At 43.0% G+C, this 13299-nt stretch overlaps 1 protein-coding gene across 1 annotated transcript in view; it reads left to right on the plus strand.

Moving 5' to 3' along the window:
- Positions 1–13299, plus strand: part of LOC147034512 (E3 ubiquitin-protein ligase TRAF7-like) — a 140703-nt gene that overhangs the window by 122847 nt on the left and 4557 nt on the right. Inside the window, exons 18-19 of the mRNA XM_085884590.1 lie at positions 4573–4704; positions 13050–13169. Of these exons, the coding sequence (XP_085740716.1) occupies positions 4573–4704; positions 13050–13169 (252 nt within the window). The remainder of the gene's footprint in view (positions 1–4572; positions 4705–13049; positions 13170–13299) is intronic.

Raw genomic sequence — 13299 nt, forward strand, 5'->3', positions numbered from 1 at the left:
CATCTTTTTCCAAAACAAGCCGGTCCCAACAGTATTAAAGACCTGCTCTGACAGGTACCCCTTCTCCTTGATGAGGCTCGCGAGTTCCTCAGGGAATGTCATGGTCCACGAAGATACGCTTCCCTACGAGCTTGATGTTGCGCAAATTATATCGTGCCTTGAAGCGGTGGAACTGCCCCCTGCTCACTGTAAATGGGCTTGAGGTGCCACTTGTACACGCCGCACTCGTGCTTGCACCAACCGCGCCAGAGAGATGGTCATGCAGGAGCTTCGCCTTCTCCCGTATCAGTGATGCGCTTAGAGGCATAGCCTTCTGAGTGTTATCCTCGATCCTTGGGAGCCATTTTCAAAGAATGAATGGAGCGAGAGGCAATATACAGATCAGAGCAACGGGGCAAGAATGATGGCGATTCAGGACGCATTGAGTCGTCTATGCATTGTTTGTGGGAATTTTGTTTTTTACTGTATTTGGCAACTGATAATAGATGTGGTGAGCGATGTCATTGTATAATTAGTCCATACGTAGCTTGCTGCGAATTACACTAGTAGATATGCTGAACGTTTCCATTCTTTAACTCACAGGACATGACGTCTTTCCTATCTGCAGGCAGATTATGCTGAGTGTTTTTTAAATGTAACAGCAAAGATGATGCTGTTCATAGCAAGATGGTGATTTGCACTAAGATGCCCAGAATGTTTCATTGTGTATTGTCTGAATGTGGCGACCTGGTAATTACTGGATACGTCAATAGATGCTGTTGGTGTTTTCATTCTGTAAGTATGATTGAAAGTATTTCATTCATTTGCCTAGAAAACAGGTGGTTATGAGGAGCTATTGTAGAGATGTTTAAGATAATGAAAGATATGGACAAAATGAGTTCAGATGAATTATTAAACAGAGTAGACAGTGATTGGACCAGGGGCCGTAGCTTGAGAGTAAAGAGGAGGAGAGTTAAGATGGTAGCAAGGCAGGGGTCTTTTACTCAGAGAGTAGTTAATGCATGGAAAGGTAGTGGCAGCTGAAACAGTAGATAAGTTTAAATTGGTATTAGATAGGTACCTGGAAGTTATAGAGATAGAGGGGTATGGCGATGTTGATAAGACTTTTAGGTAGTTTGAGCATTTATGGGTGATTGATTGTGTGCATGTGTACGGAGTGCTGTTGGTGGGGGTCTCGTCAATGGGGTGTTGTGTGGTTGATGTTGTGTGATTTTAATCAAGAAGGGAAGAAGAAGAAAAAATACAAAAATTTAAAATTTATAGTTTTTTTTTGTTGTTGTTGTTGCATTTCCTTCGTTAGATCTTGTGTTGATAAATTAACATGGTGTTTGTGCAGGCATGATGGACTGAATGGCTTCCACCTGTGTCTGATTTCATTGTATTTCCTTGTATTCCTTGTAAGTAAGTCACGGGGGATGGTGTCGCGGGGAATGACGTGTTACACTGGTGAGACATCCCTCAAAACTGTTTTTTTTCCCGTGAAGCTACAATACAGTACGTGCAGTACCGTATGTTTAAAGTGCACATGGTGAGACGTCCTGCGAAACTGTTTACCCCCCGAAGCTACACTACACATACAGGAAGCAGGTCATGTTCGCTGCTCGTGGAAGATACGTTTTATTGCGTACATACAGTATTGTGCTGTACGCACATCCAGCTGCTTTGTGCGTGGCTCATGGAAGATATGTTTTAGAACTGTGTTATGCTCACGGCTCGTGAAAAAAACAAAATCACCGTGAAAACCGCGAATACCTGGGGCAATTTCCCATTAATGTAGGAACATGTCGCAAATTATCAACCACGAATACGCACACCCCACGAATGTTGGAACCACGAATGTCGGCATCCGGGTATACATGTCTTTTCTGTTACTAACCCCATGCTTAAGGTCCAGTCACACCGTGACGTTTTATCCAGCTTATGCCGATTTTTGAAAAAATTTGTCTAAAACGCTGGCACACGTCGAATACGTTATGGGTAAGTTTTGGAAGCATTGAGAGCACGCTGAAAAACACTGCCATACGTCGTAGTACGCTGGCTTTCATCGTTGTACTTTTCGGTAGTCCTCAAATTTTTGCATGCTTGAAATTTTACGACTTATGCCAGCGTATGACTCACAAGTTACGCTACGCTGACCATAAGTTGTAGGCACGTTATGCGATCGTTGATACACGTCGACACACGTTACTTGTAAGTTAATCATAAGTCGAAACACGTCGAGGTAATGTTTAGCGTACCCGAAACTTATTTTCTCCGTCAAGGCACATTTTCTTTTTTTCTCCTTGGCCCCGTGAAGGCACGCGACAAAATATCTGAAGTTGTTGTTGTTGTTTTTTTATTAGCTTTTTTTTTCTTCGGTATGACGGTCATGTTGACACTTCGATTTCTAGTGTGGTTATGATTTAAATCGTTGAGCGGCAGCCTATTAATTATATTATATTATAACCACACTAGAAATCGAAGTGTTAACATCACCGTCATACCGAAGAAGAAAAAAAAAAACAACCAGGGAGTCTGGAACACTGACGCTAACCATTACCTCGACGTGTTTCGACTTATGAGTAACTTACAAGTAACTTTTGTTGACGTGTGCCAACGATCGCATATCGTGCGTACAACTTATTCCCATCGTGTGCGGAGCGTGTGAGGCATACAGCAAGTACGTCGTAAAAATTTTAACGTTTAAAATTTCAAGACGTACTCCACTTACTACGACGTATGATAGCGTACTTTAGCGTTCTATTCACGTATACCAAACGTACCCATACCGTAGTCGACGTGCGCCAGCGTTTTAGACGCATTTTTCAGAGGTCGGCATACGCTGGCAAGATCGCCAAGGTGTGACTGCGATGTTGACACTTCCATTTCTGCGGCGGTTATGATTTGAATCGTTGTGCGGCAGCCTTTTAAGAGGCTACGTCACGTCATCGTCGGCGATACGTGCAGCGCGCAATGCGTAAGTTAGACTATCGTTGGGCATAGTTTGTGAACGCCGACAACAGGCTAAGTATTCGTTGGTATAAGTTATCTTTAAGACAACGAAACGTTCTGTGCCCGTTACTAATATGTTGTGCATAAGACCAACTCGTTATGAATACGTCCGAATCTTTAAAAAAAACATCAAAAGTTCAGCGTAAGCCAGCGTTTTATATACATTTTGATACCTTGCCATTGCCGGCTAAAACGTTAAGGTGTGACTGGGCCCTTACCACCAACTTTACATCTAGATACTTTAACATCTACAGGCTTTCTTTCGCTTTCCCTAATTATGCAATGTTTATAACAGGTGTTAAAATTCGGGTTTATTTTGGATGTACGGTAATTACCTCCGCCACCAGACTGAAGTTTGACGGAGGTTATGGTTTCACCCCTGTTTGTCTGTCTGTTTTTGTTTGTCTTTGAGCAGGATATCTCAAAAAGTTGTGGAAGGATGCAGCCGAAATTTGGTTTACAGTTTGGATGTTTGACAAGGATGAATTTATTCGATTTTGGTGAAGATCTGAATCTGCATCCAGATACTAGTAATTTAAAAGTGATTTTTCACAATTGAAAGATAATGCCAAAAACAATATGTATCACAATGTCTCCAAAAGTTGTGGACGGATTTGAGCAAAACTTGGTAGACATGTTGGGTATGTGACGAGGAAGAATTGATCCGACTTTGTTGAAGATCCGAATTCGGACACGATAATTTTTTAAGCGATTCACCATTTATGATCAGGCTAAAACAATGGATAGCACAATGTCTCAAAAAGTTAAAGACGGATTCAGACAACTTGGTGGATGTGTTGGGTGATTCACAAGGACAAATTGATCTGATTTTGGTGAACATCTGACTCGGGATCCAGATACGAGAAATCAAAAAAATTTTTTTTGTGATTCTTCACCATTGAGAGACGTCACCTCACGATCAAAAATGATATTTCAAAAAGTTGTGGATGAGTTGGGTTTTATGACAAGAACAAGCCGATCAGATTTTCGTTCAAGTCCGGATCCAGATCCGGTCCATCAGTCGGATACAAAACCTAAACTGGTCAGCCTGGCAAACGTGGGCACCCCACCGAGTGCCCGTTGCAGTTTCAAATGTGTCATGTAGTAAAATGGAGTGTTGAAGAAAATGTGTGAAAGAGATGTGAATAGGTCGGTTTTGACAAGATCATGAGGTGACAATTTGCAGACAAATTAATTCCTTTGCTTGTGAAGAGGGCTGAAATTGTGTACGAACAATTTGATGAAGTTGCATTCAATTATAATTACGGTGTTGTTCGTTTGTAATCATTTGCTCTGAAGTAAATTGAAGTTGGTGGGAGATAACATTTGGTCAGCAACACGAGAAGCAGGAAATAATTTATGCATATCAGTGTGAAGCTTTTTCTTATTTGGCTTCGTAGTAACAGCTTCACTTTCCCCATGCACGTTTGCCGGGATCCCTCGCAGGTTTATCCCACATGTTTACGATTAGCCCGTGTTTATCCAAAAGCTTTCTATTTTAAAGATCATTTTTGCCTTGCTGATAATGTCGTGAAGGCAGAAACATGTATGCTCACTGTTTTTTTTTTTTTCTGTGTTTAGGTTTGGGACATCGAGACGAAAGAACAAATGCGCACCTTGACAGGCCATGTGGGCACTGTATATGCACTAGCAGTCATCTCAACACCTGATCAGACCAAAGTGTTCAGTGCCTCATATGACCGCTCACTTCGGGTGAGTAAAATGATTTTGTATACGTTCTCTACTTTTCATATGAACCAAAGTTGAGTATATCACATAATTTCTTATGGGCCGCCATCTGCCAGCCGCTCATTCGATGACGTGCGTGGAAGCAAAGTAAATAAGCTAGAGCATTGAATAATGCAGAGCCTTGCCGAGGTAGATAGATTATCGTCTATCTGACAACCAGTGTGAACTCGCTCACTCACTCACTCACCGACTGACATACAGCACCGCTACATCAGCTTTTCGTGTTGCTGATACACGTGAAGCTAATAAGTCGCCCGATACATTCCCACATCCAAATATGTCAGGTAAAATAGTCAGTAACGGTTGGTGTATAGTAAAAGTTAACCTGTCGAAACAAAATACTTAATTAATTTGGATGTGAAAAAAATCAGGATGCCCGTTGCACGCAGACAAATTTCCTTTATAAGGAGTCGAGATAAGGAAAGTGTGGCCATCGACAACAACAACAACAACAACAACAACAACATGCAGATAGATGTACAGCACATACACAACGCGAAGAGACTACACACAATATAAACACAGGGTTAATAGTCTCTCACTTGGACATAATGTGCATTCAAGGTTAAAAAAAAAGAAAAAAAGAAGTCAACTTGTCATTAGATTTGAGGTTAAAATGCTCCTGGTTAAATGAAACGACTTTGTTGCAATGCACCGTAGGCCCGTTCGTCATGCTAGTCGAGCCCACAGGCCTGGCAGCGTACCTCGATCAATGGATGGTGCAGCAAAGATATTCATCGGTATAAAGTGCATGACTTTTATATGATCCACATTGAAGTTAAAAAAAAAAACAATTTGAAGTTAAATTAGATTTATAAATGTTTTTACGTTTGACAACTTTGTCGAACTGTGCTCAAGACCGATTGTGGGTGTAATTTTACATTAAACCACATGGGAGCACTATATTAAAGATGGTCTGCGTGCAGACCCATTGACACACCAACTAACCCTCGAGGTGCACACTTGCCCCACCATGATGTGCGCATTCCCCCTGTCACGTTGCGTGCACCTGCCCCATCACAACACAACACACATGCGCACCCACCCCACCCTCTCCCTCCCTCCGGACTCCCACAAATATAATTATTTTACACCACATAGCAGACTACAATCATTCAAATAAAGCAATGATGTCGTATGCAGCGAAACATTTTAGAAAATGACTTTACACCATGTATTCTAAAAATTATTTCACACATTAATTGCATACCGAGCACGGAGGCAATCGAGGCATTGTTATACACCGCAAGGGAATTGAAATGGGGGTCAAAATAACAGAATAAAAGTATTCCATTGAAGTCAATGAGGTCGAACGCGGTGACGCCTTTTATAAAATTATTTTACACTTTCGTTGCCCATAAATTAACACGAATGGAGTGCAGGTGACTGAACTGCGTACGTAATACCTCGTCGTTCATTTCACCTTTCCATGTCGCTCACTCGGACCTTACCGCGTCGCTCACTCGAACTTTACCACATTGTTCACTCTAACCTTACCACGTCACTCACTCGAACTTTACCACGTCGTTCACTCTGACCTTACCACGTCGCTCACTCTGACCTTACCACGTCGCTCACTCTGACCTTACCACGTCGCTCACTCTGACCTTACCGCGTCGTTCACTCTGACCTTACCGCGTCGCTCCCTCTGACCTTACCGCGTCGCTCACTCTGACCTTACCGCGTCGCGCACTCTGACCTTACCGCGTTGCTCACTCTGACCTTACCACGTCGCTCACTCTGACCTTACCGCGTCGCTCACTCTGACCTTACCGCGTCGCTCACTCTGACCTTACCGCGTCGCTCACTCTGACCTTACTGCGTCGCTCACTCTACCGCGTTGCTCACTCTGACCTTACCACGTCACTCACTCTGACTTTACCACGTCGTTCACTCTGACCTTACCACGTCGCTCACTCTGACCTTACCACGTCGCTCACTCTGACCTTACCGCGTCGTTCACTCTGACCTTACCGCGTCGCTCCCTCTGACCTTACCGCGTCGCTCACTCTGACCTTACCGCGTCGCTCACTCTGACCGTACCGCGTCGCGCACTCTGACCTTACCGCGTCGCTCACTCTGACCTTACCGCGTCGCTCACTCTGACCTTACCGCGTCGCTCACTCTGACCTTACCGCGTCGCTCACTCTGACCTTACTGCGTCGCTCACTCTACCGCGTTGCTCACTCTGACCTTACCACATCGCTCACTCTGACCTTACCGCGTCGCTCACTCTGACCGTACCGCGTCGCACACTCTGACCTTACCACGTCGCGCACTCTGACCTTACCACGTCGCTCACTCTGACCTTACCGCGTCGCTCACTCTGACCTTACCGCGTCGCTCACTCTGACCTTACCGCGTCGCTCACTCTGACCTTACCGCGTCGCTCACTCTGACCTTACCGCGTCGCTCACTCTGACCTTACCGCGTCGCTCACTCTACCGCATTGCTCACTCTGACCTTACCACATCGCTCACTCTGACCTTACCGCGTCGCTCACTCTGACCTTACCGCGTCGCTCACTCTGACCTTACCGCGTCGCTCACTCTACCGCATTGCTCACTCTGACCTTACCACATCGCTCACTCTGACCTTACCGCGTCGCTCACTCTGACCTTACCGCGTCGCTCACTCTGACTTTACCACGTCGCTCACTCTGACCTTACCACGTCCCTCACTCTGACCTTACCACGTTGCTCACTCTGACCTTACTGCGAAGACATATGTGAACACCGTGGGGACGCACTGCAAGTCTTTCTCAAATTCCACCTGTCGCTTCATTGAATCTGGCGAAGGAGGGATCTTCTTCTTCTTAAGGTCTGTGGCGTTTTCAGAGCTGCGAGGCATCTAGACATAGCAGCGTATCAAGGAGCCTTTAAGTAACCTATATCATGGCTTGCAGATGACCAACCAATCAGCTTGGAGAGCACTCACCAAGTGGTTTCGGCACTGAAGCAAGCACTCCAACATAATGGTTGATAAGGAACAGCTGGCTTGGCAAGCGATAGCAAGCTGATTGGTGATGGGATCGTCCCACAAATCCAAAACATCGCTAATTTGTTATTTTCATTATTTATCATTCATTATTTTCAGATTTCACTCCAGATTTGACACTTATTTAGTCCACGAGATCCGATCTTCAAAGCCGAAATCATATTGCGATTATATATTTGAATCTGTCCGTGAGAGGTCGTCAGGAAAAATTGCATCATATATAATGCTTAAAACAGCTCCAAGCTCTGAATTTGAAAACGATAGCACTTATAAAAGTGATGTATCCAACGAGCGATTCATCGGTATAAAGTTTAGGCATTTGATGATATGAGTGAGGAAAGTGGAAAAAATCAAAAAATTGTGCTGTATCGTTGAGAAACCGTTGCGGCCTCTTCCAAGTCAAGGCATTTTTGAGCAGGCCGAACAAAATGGCAGCTTAAGAACCCAGTGATATGACAGAAGGCTGACCGATATGGCGTACCACGATCTTGGTAAGGCTTTTTTTGGTTTATTTGGTAATGATCACCCCGTCAATTATCTTCAAAAGGCGTGTTTAAATTTACCCAAACTCCCAATTTTCATTCATGCACTCCCTTGGAGTTCCCTTTTTGTGCATGATAAGTTTCTGGCCGCCACATTTCATGATTTGAGAGTTATGGAGGAGACTGACTGACACACTGACACACACTGACATGTATTATTACAGAATATAGATTGATTTGTCTTATTTTTAGTGTGATTTTGTGTTCACATGCAGTACATTTGTCATTCTGTTTGAACTCCACAGGTAAGTCCTTTGTTTGAAAGTGCATTGTTTTCTCATTCACCAAATGTGTTTCCATAGACCCATACACTGCAATAAACAGTTTACCAATCTTTAGTTTCTTGACAAAGCCTCAAATGTGACTTTCTGTACCAGTTGTGCCTTTTTGAGCAGAAATTCTAGCTTAGAGGTGTTTGGCCATTGTTTCTCAGAATGCCGTATTACACCCTGAATTCATACAGGTGTGTTGTCAAGTTTCTGATTCCGGGGTTCTTCTCGTTCTGGGTGTGGGTGTGTGTGTGTGTGTGTGTGTGTGTGTGTGTGTGTGTGTGTGCGCGTGTGTGCGCATGCGCATACTACAAATATAGTATGTTGAGACTTCCACACAAATGTAGTTTGAGATGGAAGGACCAGACCAGGTACATAAGGACCGGCACATATCACCCAATCCAAGAGAAGAGACACCGTTTCATTTCGACAGCAAAATGTGACGGAGAACACAAGGGTGCTGATTCAGTCGACCATCCCCCAGGCACTTGGCAAATAATCGCCTTTGAGCCAAAGATGTCTGTTCCTGAGGAATTGTGATCACTTCCTCAGTGATTGTGTCTTGACAACACTTCACTGTCAAAATGGGTCGATTATAATCAAACTGATTAGCACTGAGACAGCACTTTCTTTTGCCTTTGAAATTCTTGCTATTTAGTGCACATATCTTCATGGACCATCTTGCAATGGTGATTTTGTGGTACTTCCCTTCCCCCATGGGTCCATCCACTCTCCAATCAGCTGTCTTTAAAAAGACAGCATTCTTGTAATATTCCCTGCCACACAGTTTGCCTTATTTAGTCTTTTTTGTAACGTTTTGCAAAGTTTAAGCCTGAAGCACAATGATGTGCAATGGGTACTATGGTTTGAGGCAATGGGAAAAGGTGGGGGGTGGGGAGGTGAGGGAGTGAGGGTGGTGGGTGGGTGGGAGATATTCGAGCACCAGTTTGCAGGGTAGTATAAAGAGAGCATTATGGGTTGTAGTTCAGCTTTGTGTAAGAGGTTTTGGCTGACAGTTCTGTACTTTTTGATACTTGAGATTAAACATGTGGTTCCACGAGAACTTCTTTGCACTTCAGTCGCTACCTGACCCTTCATTTTGCATGCTGCATGGTTCATATACAGTACGTGTGGCATAGAGGTAATGTCCAATAAATACTTTCTGGATATCTTCGTCTTGGATTGAGTGACGTGCTCCAGCCTTCAGGGATAACATGCATCACTTGGCTCATTTACAACATGTCTTCAAGACCATTTGCGACTGCGCTAACATAGCTAAGAGTGTGATTGTGAAACAGTCAAAAGATACCCGGCTGCCAAGCAATAAAACGTCGTATGTATTTTTACGTGTGACGTCACGTACTCCTGTCTTGCTTGCAAAGCAAAATGGCTGAACCAGATGTCAGGTAACTTGTGATAACAGCCTCTCTTATTCGCATTTACTTAAACAACAATGTTGTGGTGGAATATAAGGAGATAAAATGAAACAAAAAGCTGCGCCACCAAAATTGAGTGAAAGACTTTGTACTAAATGCTTGTTTTTGAGATGGAACCTTTCCAGCCGTTGTGCTTTCAATGACATATTCCTGCTTTCATTTCTTCAATTTATTGTGACACTGGACTGCGCTCTCGTGAATACAATGCTTCTTCAAATCTTGTTTGACATTTAGATAGTTTTGCCACTTTTTTTGTAACAATTTTTGAAGGGCTCGGACTCGACTCTTCAGGACTCGGACTCGGAAATTGAAGGACTCGGACTCGGCCCGATTCTGGATTAAGTCTGGCAAAATTTAGTGTCCAATAAAACTTTTGGTATACAGTACAAATAAAAAAAGTAGAACAGTCATTTTGATCATCCTTTCCATATCGTACTTTTAACCTTATAACACGAAACATCATACTAAATTAGCAAAGACGTGTGAAAATATCTTCTGACTAGCGTGGATCGGCTCGCTACGCTCGCCTCTCCACACGTCGTTGCAGAGATTGTCGTCACAGATTTGCTGTGTTGCCATGATTTACACCAATCATAATACAAACATTTATTTTCTACAAATTCCTTCCCTCTGCTCCCCTTGTGCATTTCTGTGTGTTAGCTCTCATACGAGCCTCGATAGTGTGTCGTGTATCCAAACCATAAAAAAATTCAGTTTTTGTAATGTTGGTGATATATTTATTTGAACTGTATTTGTGATATAAAAAGGTCTAAGTGGTCTAAATGGTCAAGGGTCTAATCTGTCTGGAGGGTATAAGGGGTCTAAATGGTGTTAAGGTCGAAGGGGTCTAAAAGGTCTTTGGGGTCTTTTGGATCTTCAGAATCTTTTTAGGTCTTTGGGGACTTTTGGGTCTTCAAGGTCTTTTAGGACTTTTGTGTCTTTTGAGTCTTCAGGGTCTTTTGGGTAGTCAGGGTCTTTTGGATCTTCAGGGTATTTTGGGTCCTTGGGGACTTTTGGGTCTTTGGAGTCTTTTGGGTATTTGGAGTCTTTTGGGTCTTAAGGGTCTTTGGGAATTAACGTTCAAACAGTATGTAATTAATAGGCATATCATCTTCATAGACTCGCTGACTGACAGCTTCACGGCTTCACTGCCTCACCGACCGTGCTTTTCGTTTACAGAAATGTAATATGTCTATGTATGTATATATATATATATATATATATATATATATATATATATATATATATATATATATATATATATATATATATATATATATATATATAATGCACCTGAACTCAATTTGGAATGTCATAGCAAAGAGGTTGAATACTTATTGACGCAATACATTTCAGCTGTTCATTTTTAATCAATTTGTAAAAATTTCTAAAAACATGTTTTCACTTTTTTTTTTGTTTGTATACCTTGTCGAGGCTCATATGAGAGCTATAACACACAACACACATCAAGGGGGGTATGGACAGGAGGGGCGGGAGTGGGAAATACAAAACAGTGGGGAACAGACAGAGACATTAGGAGATCTGTGGAAGGGAGAGGGATGGGACGGGGAATACAAGATGGACATTACAGGGACTTTCAGGAAGGAAAGCAGGGAATTTGAAGTCGGTGGGCTTGGGTGGATTAATGGGGATAGAAAAGATCGAGGATATGGATGGGGGATGAGAAGAGGTGGTGGTGAACAGCTGTTTTGAAGGCCTGGAGGGAAGAATGGGATTGAATAGAGTGAGGGAGTTTATTCCAAACCAGGAAAAAAGAGGAATGAAAGAGTGAAGGTGAGCAGTTATTCGTGATTTTGGTAGTTTTACCAGAAGGGGGTTGTTGGCAGACGTTGAACACCCTGCGGAAATGTGGTGGGGACAGATCGCAGAGAGAACGGGGGGGGGGGGGCGAGACCGGAGAGGAGATGGTAGAAGACAGAAAGACCACCGACCTGCCTGTGGTGAGGGAGTGAGAGGCCCAAAGACTCAGCCTCATCGCGGGAGATGCCAATGATCTAAAATGCTGAAAATATACATTGTCATTATGTGGTATTATGTGTATATCGGTTACAGATTTTTTTGTTAAATCGAATCCATTTTAAATTCAGGCTGTAACACAACAAAATGTGACAAACTTCGAGAGGTGTGAATACCTTCTGAAGGTATTGTAAGTCAGTTCGTATGTTAAATTTCCCATTGATTGACCCATTTGAAGGTTAAAAAAATATAAGTTGTGAAACATTTCCCAAAATTATGCTTTCTTCAAATAGCAGCTTTCTGCAGTTTTAACACAATTAAGAGGCCGTCCTTGCAATCGAATTAAAGCATTTATTGATTCTTTTATAAGGGGAAATGGAACCATACAATTTGAGCGATGTTTGTGTGATGTTGTTTTGGTATTTAATAATTTTGACAGTTGACAAATAAATGTAATTTTGTTCTACCTTATTTTCTGGACAAGATTCACATGCTATCAGAAACATAGTCTGAAAAGAATGAGCAAACGACAGCATAATATGGAATAAAAAATGAAATGGCCATAATACGGAATAAAATGTTGGTGCAAGTAGCGAGTTACACTGTTCGTTGGTTTTGATATTTTGTTGTCCTCATTTACATAATACATAAGCACAAGTAGATTTGCTAATTTTTTTGCCACTTTACAATGCACTTTCAGTACAGGACTCAGACTCGGAATGCCAAGGACTTGGACTCGGGACTGCTGGACTTAGACTCTGACTCGGACCAGGTGGACTCGACTACAACATTGATGGTTACGTCACCGTGATGATGTCGACTGGCCAGGAATTTGCAGCTCAAATTGGTCCGCCTTGGCCCTGGGTTGTTCGAGCAAGTGACTGACCGATCAGAGTGGGTCTGAACATAACTTCTGATGTCCTGCCCGATCCCAAGTGGCCTCAAAGACGTGATCTAAACGAGCCTCGTGTGAATGCTTTTGATTACGCCACAACTTGATAATGTTTGTTGTTTGTATGAAAGGAATATTAATTGTTATTTTGAAGCATATTTTCTCCTATATTTGTGATTACCATCTGTCTGATCAGGTTTGGAGCATGGACAATATGATCTGCACTCAGACATTGTTGAGGCACCAGGGTAGTGTCACAGCACTTGCTGTTTCTCGTGGTCGTCTGTTTTCTGGCGCTGTAGATAGCACGGTCAAGGTACATACAACACACACACACACACACACACACACACACACACACACACGCACACACACACGCACACACACACGCACACGCACACACACACGCACACGCACACGCACACGCACACACACACACATTGTGC

This window comes from Eptatretus burgeri, chromosome 1 (assembly GCF_056783735.1).
Source record: "Eptatretus burgeri isolate ZD-2024b chromosome 1, Ebu_testis_v1, whole genome shotgun sequence".
NCBI classification, from domain to species: Eukaryota; Metazoa; Chordata; class Myxini; order Myxiniformes; family Myxinidae; genus Eptatretus; species Eptatretus burgeri.